We start from the raw sequence: 17,194 nt of genomic DNA, 5'->3' as shown, positions 1-17,194 counted from the left end.
TTAACTAAGCCTCAATCAACCTTTGCATTATTATACCCATTTTATACATTGGAAATGTTAGGCATGGAAAGGTTAAGTTACTTGCCCAAGAGTCACATATAAAGTCTATAGCACAGCTGGGACCGTAACCCAGGAATGCTGATTGCCAGTACTCTATACTAAAGGTTAGACATGTTGATTAACAAATGAATGCACTACATGAGTGATGAGCTGACACTCAGTTAAACAGGAACAGTTACAAAAGGAATAGCAAGAGAAAAATATTTTGCAAACTGTTTATAAGATTGACAGACTAACACTGCATTATCTCTCTTCCTCAGCTGTACGTTTTCTGAGTCAGCATTAGCTGAATTTTCCAGACAGGCAGCTGTGAAATGTTCTGGGGACGTCATGTATTTCCAGCTACTGCCCTTGACCAGTAGATGCCTTTTTAGCTGAGCAACAAATATTTGCTGATATTCTTTCAGTGAATCAGTACAGTGGCATCTAAGTAGCGATCAAGAAAGTCACCTCAAAGCCCACAACCGAGGGACTGGCAATACACCATTGTCTTTAACGTAGGAAACAACCCACCCTGCGTTTTTTCATTTGTTACTGATGCTAATGATAATGGGAACTTATTCTGGAGTTACCCGGGTTTTGCTCTCAATCTGGATTATGAAATTCCTAGCTCAAGGCTCTTTCAATGTGAAAGGTATGTTTTCTTACAATTTTTCAGTGTGTGCAACTTTTTTCCCAATGTCCAAAAATATGTTCAAGATAGAAAACCAATTTACATCTTTCTCTTTCTTTTTTTCCAGAAAAGATATTTGCTAAATCAGTGTGTTTGCAAATAAAATATGCAGGTGTATAATTACATCTGAGAGTATGTATAACTCTGTAGGTGTATATATTTTAAAGTAACCTATCATTTGTAGGCATATGAAACCACAGATTTCTCAGAAATAAGTGCAAAAGAGAATATTTTCAGTAACATTCTTGCTTGTGAATATCTTTCACTGAATATTTATGTCCAATTATTTGATTCATTTTTAATAATGTTCAAATGTGTTTTTGATGATATTTGTAGTAATAAGTGAAAATCTGGCCAGATGTCAATGTTTTTGGAAGCTGCCACAGCAAAACCTCTTGAGCGGTTATCTAATCGCAGGATGTGCATGAAATGGGTCATTGGGTGCCTTAGAAAAATGTTATTTTAAGTGTAAACTGTTAGTTTTGATTTTGAAATATTGTAACAGTGAATATGAATCTGCCACAAAGTTCTCAGGGACATAGGCATGATTCTTGAAGTATAGCTTATAGGTAATGAAGTCTGCCTCTGGTTACTATTGGAAGGAAAAAATAACCCAAACACTTGGGAGTTCCCACTTTTGAAAGACAGTGTATTTCAGGAATTAATAAAGGAGCATCTACCTTAAATAGCTCTCAATTGCAAAATGGTTGCATCATAATTCCATTAACATATAGTCATATAATTTTCTTATGAAACATTTTTGTTTAATTTTTATGTGGTTAATGCTTCTTCTAAGAAAGTACTTGGGGACTTGGTTTGCAAGCCATGAAAGCTGAAGTCTGCTCTTCAGCTAGCAAACAAGTACAACATAGTGAACAGGAGGCATATCCCCTCCACCAATATGACCTGATGCCCCGCCTTGGCAGGACTGCCATTAGAGGTGAGAGAGCAGTTCAAGGAGGAGGGGAGTAAACGCGCCAAGAAAACTGAGATTGCTGATTAGTTGTTGGTGGATTGTGTAGTGCAGCGGTTCTCAAACTGTGCGTTGGGACCCCTAAGTGGGTCGTAACCCCATTTTAATGGGGTCGCCAGGGCTGACTCAGACTTGCTGGGGCCCAGGGCTGAAGCCCGAGCCCCACAGTCTGGGGCCAAAGCCAAAGCCCGAGGGCTTCAGCCCTTGGCAGCGGACTCAGCTTTGGCCTCCATGGCTTCAGCTTTGGCCCCCCCCATCCAGAGTGGTGGGGCCTGGGCTTTGGCCTTCCCACCGGGGCAGTGGGACTCGAGTGGGCTCAGGCATCGGCCCCCCCCCTTCTGAGGTTGTGTAGTAATTTTGGTGTCAGCAGGGGGTTGCGGTGCAAAAAAGTCTGAGAACCCCTTGTGGAGTGGGAATGTGTGCCACAAATAAGTCAATCCCGGCTCCAGCGGGCTCAAAATTTAAAAGACAAAATGATGGAAGGAGAAGATGGAAATATCGTATCCAAGCAAATGACTATACATACACATTTGTCAGCAAGCAACTCCCTTATCTTTGGACAGTGATTGGGGAAGACTGTTGGGAGACCGACAAACTGTGAGAAGGGAGAGTCAGCATTGTAATTTATTTCATAGGAAGCAATAACTCCTGCTTCAGTTTCTTCTCCACAGCTTTGTGAATTACTGCCAATGCCACATTTTATGCTGCTGGTCATACTACACAGTGTCATGATGTTGATCAATCAATTACAGGCTTTTTCATACTGTCGATAGAGGAAGGACCCGTTTTCCACCAAAGGAAAACAGAATTGCTGGTTCAGAACACCAGCAGACGTTTTCACTTCCTGTGTGGCTCTAGCACACACACACAAAAACGCACATAGAAAATTTGTTAGTGGAATAAGAGTCTGACTGCCACCAACTCACATGGCAGCTGTCAGAAAGGCCTCTCTGGAGGAGCTGCAATGCAGAAGCTCCAAAGCCTAATTCTAAGGAAGATATGAAACACTGCTGTACTGCAGCATCAAATAAAAGAGAGGCACCCAACACGCTTAAACTTGTTATTTCCAAGAACGAGTGCAAGACTATTTCCCCTCACGATGTGTAAGTTGGAGGACAGCAGAATCAGTTATAAATGAGATATATCTTTAACAAGGGAAAGGAAAGTATAAGGGTACCATTTTCAAAAGTGCTTAAGTTCTATTTTCAAAATTGACTGTCAGTGAAATGTAGGCTTTTAAGTGCCTGTGTTACTTTTGAAAATGGGGTGTAGGCTTCTAAGTCACTTAGGAAGCATTTTTCGAAAAGCACCAAAATCTTTTTTGATCAACACAACTCTTAACCCATAAGTCAGAGCTAGGGAAGATGGGAGAAAGCACTAGTGAATGTGCCATACAGAGAAAGCTACACTTGAGCTAAATGAACCTTGTTACGTAACTCACTGTATTAGTCATAGATACCACATACCTTTCCTTTTAGGAGCACACCTTTAACAGCTAGTTAAAATTCTAGCTTGTGTAATTTCCAAAGGCCTTGAGGGCCAGCTGCAATCTTTCTGTCATGGGTCAAATGAAACTCAGACATCCTCTAATTCAGCCCCCATCTTCAAAATCAGCCTAAGATGACCTGCTCATTTATGTCCTCAGTAGCTATTATCATGCAGGTTGCTGTAGCACAGCAGGGATGAGCTTGTCAGTCTCTGTAAGTGAATTTAGTCACACTTTGCAAAGAGGACATTTTCTTTCTACCTATGTAAACAACCAGATTTCGATGTCAAACTGATTTATTTTTCTTATCTACTGAAGGGTTCTATGCAACAAATTATGGCTGGGATTTTCAAAGGCACCTAAAGAAATTAGATGCCCAACTCCTGTTGAAATTCAATGAGATTTGGGTACCTCATAGTCTTAGCCTCCCTTGAAAATCCCAGCAGGCAAAGATCCTTCTCACCATAGCAGCTTAAGAATGTCTCTCGCTGCTGCCAGTAGACAGAGCAACCCACCCAGCACCTCATGGACAGGACATCGCAATATGAACTGAGGATCTGGGGAAAAACACAGAAACGTCAGCAGCAGTTTCCCGAAACAGCAAAGAGACTAGATCACATGAAAGCAGAAGTGTCTCCCTCACTTTACAACAGCTCAAGTCCTTCATTCTATTCTGCACCCACCAGCTTTGCCTTATTCTCAGATTTTTTTTTCTCCTAATCAATCAATTCCACTGTTCTTCTAATGAAGTAGATTTCTCCTGCAAATGCACAACATATGATTCAAGATGAAGATATCCTTTTGCTGTTAGACCAGCCAAGTACAGAAGAGCTCAGAGGCTAGCTAAGAGCAGCTTGTGGAGCCAAAGGATAATACATTTCTTAAGGAATAATCTGCCTCCAACACAAATTCAGTGTGCTTCATCACAGGACTCAGAGAGACGATTTAGGAAGTCATGAAAAGTGTAGGATGATTGGGTGGTTGCTGTTTGCTTCTAATCTTTTTCTGATGTTGTAAAACTAGTTGTAGTTTACACTAAAGCTGATAACTGTCCAAAAAGGTGCTTTTTACTTCTCCATGTTGTTTCAAAAATGCTAATTTCAGGTACACATTGCATTTTATCTTCTTTTGTATTTTTCAGGTTAAAAAATTGCACTCTATCTGCAATTCACTCTGCTTTCTTTTCCTTCCTACCGACTGAGCCCTCATTTTCTGATACTGAATCTTCCTTCTTCCAATTCATCGGGTGAACATCTAGTTGACTGCTTTTCTCATATGAAAATATTTCTTTTGTTGAGTATATTATGCATCAGTCAGGCATTTTCAAGTATCCAGCCAACTTGTCAAGTGTGAGGAAGTTCCATTCAATCAGCAGCTCAACTCAGTCTGAAAAGCGGCATTGTATTTCTCAATGTCCTTGTGAGGATTAGAAAATTAAGGCTGGTCATTAATATGGCTGGTCATTAATAAACTTCCATCATCACTTTAAAAGGTCCACTTGGCCAAATTTTAATAGATGCTGAGGAAATCCAGGGACTGGACTGGAGACAGAGGAGGGTAAGGGCAGGAGAGACTGCCTGAACATAGAAAGGGTGGGAAGGGATCATGTGTAAATAGTATGAAAGGAAGGAAAGTGTGGAGCAGGCCCTGGAGACAGGAAAGGAGAGGATGGATTAGGTCTAAGAAGCAGAGAGGAGCGTGGGATCTGCATTGCTGCAGCTGGGACATGGAGAGGCCCAGCAGGAGACGGCTGGGTCTGACTGGGAGGGAAAAGGGGAGACGGAACAGTCTAGAATAGTGTGGGTTAGGTCTGGAGGCGCTGACTGAAGTAGGAGGAGTCGGACCAAATGGAGGATATATTGACCACCAAGAAGAAATGATAAGGTAAATTTATGTTCTCTTCGCAATCAGATCACTCTCATTGTCTGAGCTGAGCACTATGGTACCCAGGCACACCTTCCCCCCCGCCCAGCGGCACCACTCTCACCCCTGCTGAGCAGTGCTCTTGTCTGGCATCATGCTCCAAGGACTACAATATTTCTTAGTTCCTCTCTGCAAAGCACCGCATCTAGCACAGACAGAGAGGAAAATATTCCCATGGATACCTCATTTCCCCATCGCCCCCCTCCCCCACCCCCAAGGCTGTATGGACAACCTGGTTATTGCATGATTTTTATGGCTAATCCATAAATGTATGCATGGCGGTGGCTAGTACAGTCCAAAGGGAATATCTGAGAAGCAGTTATTGTTTATTTATTGTTTTTTTGTTGCCACTGTATATTCATTCTGTTTGGTCTCTACAATGTTCCTTGTTTGTTCTACAGTGTATTGTTCCTTGTTTATTTAGCTTGGCTGCTACTATACCTAAAAAAATGGAGCTTTTTGTTTCTTATGGCCCTGGTGGAATGTCACATGGAGATAAAGAGCCAAATCCTGCCCCCCTCCCTCTCTGTCCCCTTAAAGTTGCTTTGGGCTCTAAAGCCAGCACAGGAGAATCCCCATTTAGTGTAAGGCTGATCTAACCAGCCTTAGGTCACCCTTCCCAGTTCTTGATGTAGTGGGTGTGGCCAAAATGCCACTGTGCTCCAGCAATTGTTATCTGCCCATTGGGGGCTGTTGCAAGATGGTGAAATTTGAAGCAGCTCGCTGGCCCCCCCAGGAGGAGCACAAAAAGGTGGGGGTAAAGCCACCTTTGCCCATCCCCCTCAGCTGTACCAAGCACCGCCCCAGCACAACTGGGGCTCTAGCCCAACGTGTGTAAAAGACATAGGTGCTTGAACTAGGGGTGCGGGGGGTGCTGGCACACCCCCTGGCTTGAAAGTGGTTTCCATTATATACAGGGTTTACAGTTTGATTCACTTGCTCTCAGCACCCCCACTATCCACATTGTTCCAGCACCTCTGGTAAAACATAATAAGTAACTTAATTTGGCCCATGCTTGAAGCTTGTTACCTTTGATATCATTTAAAAAAATGCATCTGAGTTCCCCAATGGCCTAAAAAGTTACAGCTCAGCAGGGAGGAGGTGACATAATTAAAAATTACAAAATCCCTCTAACATCTTTTCGTGGGTAAACTCCGCATGCTTCCAACCATGTTTGACATCCATGGCAGGCCTTGTAACCCTGTCACTGTGTGAAGCTCACTATGCTGAAGTCAGTCGTGTTTTATCGTAAGCACAAGTTTTATTATTTTAAGATATTATTAATTGGGTGGGAAAACTGGTTTCCAGCCCACCCATCGGGCTGTCATGCACATGTCACAAATGACATCCTCTTTAGCAAGATGACTGCCCCCATGCACAGGCTCAAAGTTGCCATCTATGATTAATTTTTTTAAATATACATTTTCATAGTCTAGCCACGGTGACGAGTCCTCCTCACTCTCTGAACTATTAGACTGTTGGGGTGAACAAAACCGATTATTTTCTTATAAAAGGCTACATTAGAGGAGTTACCTTCCACTGGAGAGTTAATGCCCTAATACCCATAAAACTTGAAAAAGTGAACAACAATATGCACCACTACACACACAGATACTTACTTAAAAGAATAAATTCTAAGGTAATAACTTTGAATATTTATGTTTAATTTACAGATCTCACCATTCAGGAGTGCAGGACCGCAGGCATAACCCTAATTTCTCATCCAAAAAAACTGAATTTCTCAGAAGCAGAAAGTGCATGTAGACAGCTGGGGTTACAGCTGGCAAGCAAAACTCAGGTTGAGAAGGCCCGGAATCATGGCTTTGAAACATGCAGGTACGTGAAGTCTATAAGCTTTTAGCAGGTCCATTTCCTTACATACAACAATATGCTTGTGAATGCATCCAACATTAAAGGGTCTGATACTTTTTATTCTAGCTTTGGATGGGTGGCAGATAAATGGCTTGTCATTTCTCGGGTTATCCCAAATCCAAAATGTGGTCAGAACAAAACTGGAGTAGCAGATTGGAAAGTCCCTCTCCACCGCAAGTATCATGGTTTCTGCTTCAATTCTTCAGGTAAGTAGGCATGAGACCTAGAGTCGTTACATTTAGTTTTATTATTTCAAATCTTCATAGAAAAATTGTTGTTTGTGCTTTTTTCCTAATCTTAGATGGCGGATTGCATCTTTCCCCTCCAGGGGGAAAACAAAGAGCTATTGCTAAATGCAAGATGCTAGATGGACAGACGTTCCATTTAGTTCACCTAAATTAATAAAATTATGCTGTTATTAAAGCTCTTGAATAAGGCTGTCTTCATTACATTCAGTTACGTGGAGTCAGCTATGTGAAGCCCTTAGGTATGCTCAGTCATGCTTGTGCCAGTGAAAATGTTTCAAACGCACAGCTAGCTTACACTCCTTCAGTAACAGCAATGTTCTTTCGTGATATATATTATTTTACTGCAAAAATAAAAAATGGCCCAACAAACTAAATTAAATCTAAAAATACCTAAGTTAAAATACATTTATTCTGGCTAAAGTCCATACAAGCTAGTAAACTCCAAAGCCATCTTTGTCACGTATTCCCAGAATCTCCATTTATACAGCCTTGTATTTTACTTCATACTGTCCTGTAACAAGGGGAGAAATTAGATCGTCACATTAGTGACTCCACCCAAGCTAAAGGAAAAGATGGGAGGGGAACTTATAAGTCTTCAAATATATTAAAGGCTGTTATAAAGAAAACAATGATTGATTGCTCTACGTGTCTACTGAAGATAGGACAGAGGGCAGAGAGAAATTCTGGAGAGCCTAGAATGTAAACTGAAGAAGTTTGAACTTTTTTAGATCCAAGAAATAGTGGAATGTGGAAAAAACAGCAATAAAGGCAAGTGATTTTGATGGAAGCATTTTTAATGGCCTAGAATGAGGGAGATGAGAGAGTGGAGAGCAACTAGGAAATGAAGTAATATCTCGGTTGCTGTGGGGAGATGGAACGATGGATTTTGCAGATGGGCAATGGGTGAATCCCAGTCTCAGGGAGGCTAGCCCCTGGCCCGGTCTGCTGCTTCTGCCCAAGGCCCCACCCCTCCTGCTGGAGCCCAAACACCCCCCGGCACGGCCGCCACCACCTTCCCCAGTCCTGGGACCCTCCCAGCCCTGGAGCGCCGGGCAGTTGGGTGGGGGACATGCCCCCTTCCCCAGTATGCTGGGCGGGGGGCACAGCTCCCCTCTCCCAGCCTCAGAGTGCCGGGTGGGTGGGTAGATGGCACAGCCCCCCTTCCCCAGCCCTGAAGCACCGGGTGGTTGCGTGGCGCAGTCCCCGTCCCCCCCAAGTCCCAGAGCGCAGGCTGGCCCCCATTAGCCCCAGCCCCAGCCTGGCGGGGGGAAGAGCCCCCCGCAGCACAGCGCCAGGAAGCAGGAAGTGGCCTGGGGGCAGAGGGGCGGGACCATGCAAGGTTGTTTGGGGAGGCTTAGCCTTCCCCCAGCCTTCGATACCCGTGCCACCCACAATTTTGGAGTTGTTACAGTGAAAAAGACATCAGGATTAGCTAGAGCCTGAATCTTAGGAGAGAAAGAGTGAGTGGAGTTAAACATGGCCTAGGGATTGTTGGCTTAAGTAATAGAAAGAATGATAATATTGTCAACGGTAGTAGAGAAGATAGGTAAAAGAGAAGGATAAGGAGGAAAGAGATAAGGTTTGTTCTGACTTGTTGAACATGAGATGGTGACAGTGCATCCAGCAAGAGAAATCAAATGAGATAGACATGTTGAGACTGGGCAAAAGAAGGGAGTTCAGGAGTAGAGTGAGAAATGTGGGTGCCATCACTGTAGAAGTGGTCATTGAGGTTATGGGAGAATATGAGTGTCACGGTTACAGGTCTCCTGCATCTCTGACCCCCTTCCTTGGTCTCTCTGAGTTCACGCTTCAAGTGTTAGGCCTGATGTCCTTACCTCTCCTGAGGTGGAGTCCCACAATTCTTCCCTTCCTTGGTTTGGCCCCAGCAATTCTTCCCTTTGGGAGCTTGTGGCCAATAGTGAATATAGTGACTAGCTGACTATCTTAAAACAAAATAATGTTTAATCTTAACCATAGAAACACAGCAAAGCAAAAGAGAAAAAGGATTTTAACACAATAAACAGTCTATATGCCTAGCTCTCTTATGGAAGGCTTTCCATCCCCCTGGAATCTTTGGAAAGCTAAATTGCTTCATACTCCCTCAGCTGGGCCGGTGTCCATGTCACCCTGTTCTTTAGGAACAGCCCTGAACAACTGGCTCCCCGTCTCCCAACAACTCACTTTTTAACCATTTCAAGTCCTTTGGATCTGTCCATTCCCAGCCTGGGCAAAACAGAGTGTAACCTTGGGCTGGAGCAAATAATGTAGCCTCTTTTAAACATAATACCTTGGCATTGTTTCTTAATGACATCCACCATGTTTACTGAGAGGTTACTTATCTAAAGACATTGTGCTCCCTTCCTGCTAGTGTCTTAACAGCCCTGCTATTACATTAAATCAATATATAAATGCAGTAGACATTCCACTAACCCAATACAGTAACTACCCCAGTAACCAGATCATATACAGTATTCATAAATTATTACAGACCAGCCCCACATCCTTCACAATGTGTAAAGAGAGAAGACCAGAGGACTATGTATGAAACTCTGAAGGGTTTCAGTGAAGGAAAGTGGCCAGACATGTGAAAGAGATGCTGTAAGAGTGGCTGGAAAGCAAGGGGAAAGCCAGGAGAGTAGCAAGTCATGGCAACGTAGGAAGGAGAGGTGATTACAATGGACTGAGAGATCATTCATGTCAGAGGGGCAGAAAGACTGAGGGTGAGGCCGTTAGAGAGAAGGCTATTAGACATGGCCAGAAGGAATTTGTTAATGACCTTCATGAGTAGCCGTGTTGGAGTGGGAGTGATGTGAGAAAAATCCAGGATGGAGGTACCCCTTGGACATATCCGTAGGAACAGCAGTGTCAGAAATGGATTAGCCATTTATACAGTCCAGTTAAAAAAGACATGATTGGGGTAAACTTGATCCTTCTCCACAGTTCAGAACTCTCATGTGTGGGTTTATGAACTATGTGGGAGGTTAGCTCAGATAGTGTCTTGTTTAAACAGCTATGCTTTTTTGACGTCACTGCTTTTGTATGTGCTGTATCATGTCTGTGTATGCTTGAACTGTTCTTTTACAATGTGGCTTTTTTTATCTGTGTAGTATTTTGGATTGTACTACACCTATGAATAATAAGATGAGCTGTGTAAAGACAAAGTGGCAATCTTAACCCTGAATTCCTTACTTTTGCAGGTTTAAATACAGAGAATTGTCACTATTTTACATTGTTGTCATATTATTTAATAGAGCAAATTAAGCCTGTTGAATGCTATTAGGAAGCGATTTTTATTTAATATAGGGACTGAAGAATCACCATTTATTTTAATGGCCAAATTGCCTCTTGCTAGAGCTCTTACAACAAAAGTATTTGGCAAGAGCTCATTTTGCTGCATTTTGACCTTCCAGCTGCAGTGTGCAGAGTCACTTAAAGGCCATAGTGAAAAAAGAACAACTCTGTGTCATCTATCCTCTTACTTTGTGAATGAAAATGCGTCATCAGACGTCCCACCTGGGACTCATATTAAGAACTGTACATAAGTCATTTCCACCCATTATTTCTATAACATATTCAGCTGGTTAACATGTAGATAACGTTATAGTTTTCAGATTATGTAAGAGTACCAGCAAGAACCAATGATCAATTCCTCCTTAGAGTCACATTTTCACTCCAGCCTTACCCAGAATTCCAGTTTTCCATTTATAATTTTAAAGATGCACTTTTTTTACAGGCATCATTTATGCAATTTGTCTAAATTACTGGCTGTCCCTGCAGATCAGGTCCTTATATAACCCACATTAGGATATAGGGTTGCCAACCTTTTACTTGCACAAAACCAAACACCCTTGCCCCACCCCTACCACACCCCTCCTCCAAGGCCCCGCCACTGCTCCGAGGACCCGCCCCCATTCACTCCATCCCCCTCCCTCTGTCACTCACTCTCCCCACCCTCACTCACTCGCTCATTTTCACTGGGCTGGCTCAGGGAGTTGTGGTGCTGGCGTGGGTGAGAGCTCCGGGGTGGGGCCAGAAATTAGGAGTTCAGGGTGCAGGTGGGGGCTCCAGGCTGGGGAAGTGGGTTGGGATGTGAGAGAGGGTGAGAGCTCCGGCTGAGGATGCAAGCTCTGGGGTGGTGCCAGGGATGAGGGATTTGGGGTGCAGGAGAAGGCTTTAGGCTGGGACAAAGGGGTTCGGAGTGAGTGAGGGGGCTCTGGGCTGGGGCTGGGGTGCAGGGTGTGTGAGGGCTCTGGCTGGGGGGTACAGACTCTGGGATGGGGCTGGGGATGAGGGTTTTGGGGTGTAGGATGGTGCTCCAGGCTAGGACTGAGGGGTTCACAGGGCAGGAGGAGAATCAGGGCAGGGCTTGGGGTGTGGGGGGGGGGTTGAGGGGATGAGGGCTCCGGCTGTGGGTGCAAGCTCTGGTGTGGGGCTGGGGATGAGGGGTTCTGGGTGCAGGAGGGGGCTCTGAGCTGGGATTGAGGGGTTTGGAGGGTGGGAGGAGGATCAGGGATGTGGGAGGGGGTTGGGGTGCAGGAGGGGGTGCAGGCTCCGGGTGGCACTTACTTCAAGCAGCTCCCAGAAGCAGCGGCATGTTCTGTCTCCAGTCCTATGCAGAAGTGCAGGCAGGTGGCTCTGCACACTGCCCAGTCCACAAGCACCGCCCCTACAGCTCCCATTGGCTGTGGTTCCCAGCCAATGGGAACTGCAGAACCAGCACGTGAGGTGGAGACAGCATGGGGAGCCTCCTGTCTGCCCCTACGCATAGGAGCTGGAGAGGGGACATGCCGCTGCTTCCAGCAGCTGCACGGAACCAGGGCAGGTAGGGAGCCTGCCTTAGCCCTGTTGTGCTGCCAACTGGACTTTTAGCAGCCTGGTCAGCAGTATTGACTGGAGGCACTGGGCTCCCTTTTTGACCAGGCATTTTGGTCAAAAAATGGACACCTGGCAACCCTATTGGGACCATGTGCAAACTGCAGATTTCAAAGGTTTATAGCTTGGCCAAATTTGCATGGATTTTCTTTGGGACAGAAAAACACATTCCTGACACAAATATAACCCCACTGCCAAACTTCAAGTCCCTGATCCAAAGTATGTGGACACTAAAACCTCTCAAAGAAAAGGTTGCCTGAATGTTTTGACATGAACAAAATAACATATTTTTCCCTAATCATCTTCTTGGAAAGCCCTAAATTTCTTTGGCTGGAAAAAAAATCAGTCTGAGGCAGACGTCAGGCATATAAAATTTCAGTCCAAATGGTTACAGTTTGGCAAAGTTATACGCAGGTGAAATCGGGGGCTTATACTGGGAAGTGTTGGATAACCACAATAATAGGCAGGGCTCATAGCACCACTTGTAATGATGTAAATTAACCTCAGAATGCTGGGTAACCACATGACAATGTAACCTGTGTTCTTACTCAGTTCTTCCCTCCATTTTGTTTTGTTTCCTTGTCATGTGCCACACAGGAAATTATATTGTAAGCTCTTTCTGGCAAGGATCTTGTCTTTTGTATGCCATTGTAAAAGGAATTTTGTCACACTTGTGGGCTTTGGTCCCTGTTCAGAAAGGTACTTAAGCATGTGCCTAACTTTAAGGAGGTGAGTAATCTGGAATTACTCTTATACTTAAAATTAGACATGCTAAATCTAAGCCTCTCTGAATAAATACATAATAATAAACAGTATCAATAGTTGTATCCAGAGTTGTGTTGGTCCCAAGATATTAGAGAGACAAGACAATATATTTATGGGACCAACTTCTGTTGGTGAGAGAGAGGAGCTTTCACGCTTACACAGAGACCTGAAGAAGAGCTCTGTGTAAGCTTTGAAAGCTCCTCTCTCTCACCAACAGAAATTGGTCCAATAAAAGCTATTATTCACCGACCTTGTCGCTCTAGTATCAATAGGTATGAGGAGTGGTCATCTGATTACCTCACTGCATACCCTCAGAAAAACTTCTGAAAATATCCACCATAGATCAATGTGTGGTTTGCCTTAGGTATGTGCAAAATTTTGCAATAGCGCCCAGTGCAACTCATTATACTTCCTTTCCCCCTTTGCAGATATCTGGATTGATTCATGCATACCAGAAACAGATACAACCCTGTTACCTGCAACAGATCCAGAAATAAACTCATCTTCAACAGCTTCATCTCAGGGCATCACAGAGATGCCTACTGCTCCTGAGTCACCAAAACCCCGAATACGTCAGAAGACCTTTCGCATAAAATGCGTAACAGAAACCATTTTACCAACAGTACAGACTACTTGGGAAAGTGAAGAGGAGATGGCAGTGCCTAATGGAAACCGAGCTGCCTTTACAAATGATAGTGTTGTATTTGGAGGTAAAGGCTATATGTCTTTTTTATATGTACCCTAGTTATTAAATAGTGTTTTAGAGTGGGGACATGTGCACAGCTACAACCAAAATCAAGGATTGTTATGCATGAGTGTATGAGGGCAGAATAAGAATGTAAGGAATTGCAAAGCCAAAACTAGTAACACAAAGGAAACTCCTTTCTTTTGAAAATTAATTGGTATATTTGTGGAGGATTAAATATAACCTCACTTACCTTTTTAATAGGAATCAGTGGAATTTTACCACATAAGTTCTGTTCCTACTTCTGAGGAAGTCAATGGGAATTTTGCCAACACACGCTACATGCTTGGTACAAGTGAAAAACCTAATTGGTTCTCTCACCTGCCAGGATAAAGCAATCAAAACACCCACACAAAACCTCATGTTAAACAAAAAAAGCAAAACTGTATCATTTTCTGACATGCCAATAATCACTATATCTTTCTGATCCTCAACTTTTACTGTACTACTTGGAAAATATGGTGTAGAATAAAATATGCATGCATGCGACTGTGTAGATTACAATAGCTAACAGAGCAGTCTGGATATAAATCTTTGGCAAACCCTAGCCCTTCAGTTTTACAATAAATGTGTTTCCATGGGTAATGACTCTGAAATTTTCATCCAGTATTCATTATCTGCCTGGAAAGAACATCAGCTCACCTCTTGTCTCCTGTTTAATAATCCTGATGACAATCCTTAACTGAAGGGTTTTTAAAAAAGCTTTCCTTTGACTGACTATATTTTGAATGCAATCACATACAATTTACATAGGATGTTTTCCTAAAGAACAAGACAACATGCCATATACCTGAACAAAATCATTGTAGTGATGTATTTCTCTAAATTCCCCTGCTTTAATAGACAGTAAAGATTATTTTGAGATAATTCATATTCAACAGTGACAAAAATGATAGTCTAAATATCAAAACAGGCCTGAAGTTGTTCCCCTTGAACTCAATGGCAAAACTACCATTGACTTTAATGGAAGAAGCACTGGGTGTAAATGGTAAAGTAGTGTAACTTCCCCTTAGCTGGTGTGCAAAATGAGTGTAATTGACACCACTGTTTAGGTCATTGTGAATTTGAACTAGAGATTTCCATGGGGGTTGGGCTCACTTACTCAAGGCTGTCTTTAGCAGAATCTGACCTTAGGCACATGAATTTTCAGAAAGGCTGATTTAAGAACTAAGAATATTTTTTAAAAATCAAGATAAACACTTCAATTATCGATACCCTTTTATCTTTAGGTGTACCCATTGCACTCCTTGTGCTGGCACTCATCTTCTTTATAGCATCGGCTGTTCTTGCAGTCTGCTATATCAGAAAGTAAGTTCTTTCTTTCATAATGTACTTACTCTTAGATTACGGCTGATGAATATTCATATTTGTATACAGTACAAATTTAATTAAAACATATGACAAAGAAGAGTGAAATGTGCGTATCTGTAGCTCTGCAGATAAACTTTATTGTTGTTGTAGCTGATGGCTTGTCATAGGAAGGAGCTTAATCAATTAATCATGTGCCAGGTGTGTGATTTCTGCATGTCAGCTCATCTGTCTGCATTTAAGTATCTGCTGTAGTGTTAGTATGTTTTCCTTCTTGTACCTTTCTACCATCCCAGTCCTGATAGAAGAGTTCTTATTCTTGAATTATGGTTGTGTTCAGAAAGATTAACATTTACAAAGTGATGCAGACAGACATTCAAGCCAATGGATTGTTAAATCCAGTCTAAAAGCTGCATATGTCTGAAATTACATTCCATCTAGTTTCATCATTATGTATTGCTACTTCTGATATATGTTGTCTGATTTAAAAATATTTAAGAACTAAGTCTAAAAACCATGTGACCACTTAAGGGAGACCAATTCAGCATCCCCATGGCTTTAGTGGGAGTTCTGCTTGAATATGGCCTGCAGGATCAGTTGATAATTCTAGATACTTTGTATTTCATCTATTCAGTGATTATTCAGAGCTCATAATATGTACGCTACCTGGTAGTGTTTCTGTTCTAATTTGTTTTAATATTTCTATTTAAAGATACAAGAAAACCTTCCCATTTTCAAACAAGGAGCCCCAAAAAGAAAGGATTGAAGCCAAAGTCATCAAAGAAGCTAACTCAAGTGACAGTGCTCCTGAGAAGGAACCAAAGAATAATGGGAAAAAGGCAGAAGAGCCTCAAACCAAGCCTGAGGCCACAGTAAAATGTGTAGAAGCAGAAGTTTGAAAGGATAAATATAACAGCAAGTTTGACAGATTTAAAATGAAGAATTCAGAATTAGCAAAACATTTATAAATTGTTTCAGTTTCCCCATCTTAAAAAGGGGATAATGATACCTACCTCTCTTTGTAAAGTGCTTTGACATCTACTGATAGAAAAAGCACTACATAAGAGCTAGGGTATTATATTACTGTAAATACTGGCAAGGTGAATGCATATTCCTTAGTTCAAATGTTTGTACAATCAGCATTCTATGACTATTAATTACACTTCCTCTTTGGTATAAAATGTTCTTTTGCAGAAACATGGTATCTTATTCATATTAATATTAAAAAAACAAACAATCATCTCACAACTCAACATTTTCCATCTTAACAAGAAGTAACTAAGTCTAAGAATGCCTTGTTGATTGAGATACAGTGTATAATTGTTTGCATAAAATTCAGATCAACACATCTAAAATAAAATTTATGTTTCTTTCTATCCTGGAGGTTGTCTGCTAATGTAATAGCATCCACAATTAATACCTGATCGTGCAACCCTTTCTCATTCAGACAAGTAGTCCCACTGAGTTCAAAAGGACTGCTGGCATGAGTGGGGATTACTCAGGTAAGGGTTGCAGGATCAGCCCCTTAGCCTGTAAGTTCCCAAACAAGGGTACTTTTAGATTTACTATAAAGATAAGTAAGATATTTATACTGAGTATAATGTAATCAACAATGAAGTATTTTCTTGGGTATATCACTGTATCATAATTTACAATTTTATTTATTAAACTCAAGACTGCATCATTCTTCTTCAGATAACTGACAGAAAAAACACCTTTAAAACTGTATCACAATCTGTATCATAAAGGTCTCTAATGTCTATTTCAATGTGTTTTCAAAAGAAAAGGATACCCAGTGTCATGGGAAGTTTACAGCATTTAATAAGAAAATAAAGTACAGTAGATATATATATTTGTTACATCTGTTTTATTTATTAGTCTCATGAAAACTACCTCCCAGGAAAATCCAAACAGTACACATTGCTTCAATATTATACTTTGAAAAGAGACAGAAACACATGGCTGGTGTTATGTTAATTTCATAATACTTGCATAATCTAAACATGAATTTGCAGTCTAAATACCAAATGTACTACATATCTCTATTAACAAAGATTTTGGATAACATTTGCTGTTAAAAATGCCCTTCAGTAGGCAGATTAGTTTGAAAGACATATTGCAAAATATCTTCTGCTATGGCAGCCATTTTAGCACAGAGTTGCTCTAACCAGTACCCAAATAAGCGTCTCGTTGTCTGAAAGGAAATAACACGAGTCCTCCTGGTATTCCGGGTTGTTAGCAGAATGAAAGATAGGTTATGAAATTAACT

General features: G+C 42.0%; 1 protein-coding gene across 1 annotated transcript; it reads left to right on the top strand.

Annotated features, from left to right (window-relative positions):
* Positions 1-317: 317 nt before the first annotated feature.
* Positions 318-16,773, top strand: LYVE1 (lymphatic vessel endothelial hyaluronan receptor 1). The gene is made up of 6 exons (XM_048852761.2): positions 318-694; positions 6,789-6,951; positions 7,054-7,193; positions 13,301-13,582; positions 14,847-14,925; positions 15,638-16,773. The coding sequence occupies exons 1-6, from the start codon at positions 598-600 to the stop codon at positions 15,822-15,824; spliced, it is 948 nt and encodes a 315-aa protein (XP_048708718.1). The 5' UTR covers positions 318-597; the 3' UTR covers positions 15,825-16,773.
* Positions 16,774-17,194: the final 421 nt, after the last annotated feature.

The sequence above is a fragment of the Caretta caretta genome, chromosome 6, assembly GCF_965140235.1.
Source record: "Caretta caretta isolate rCarCar2 chromosome 6, rCarCar1.hap1, whole genome shotgun sequence".
In the NCBI taxonomy this organism is placed as follows: Eukaryota; Metazoa; Chordata; order Testudines; family Cheloniidae; genus Caretta; species Caretta caretta.
Note: the sequence above shows the minus strand (reverse complement) of the source record. Positions and strands in the feature narration are given on the sequence as shown.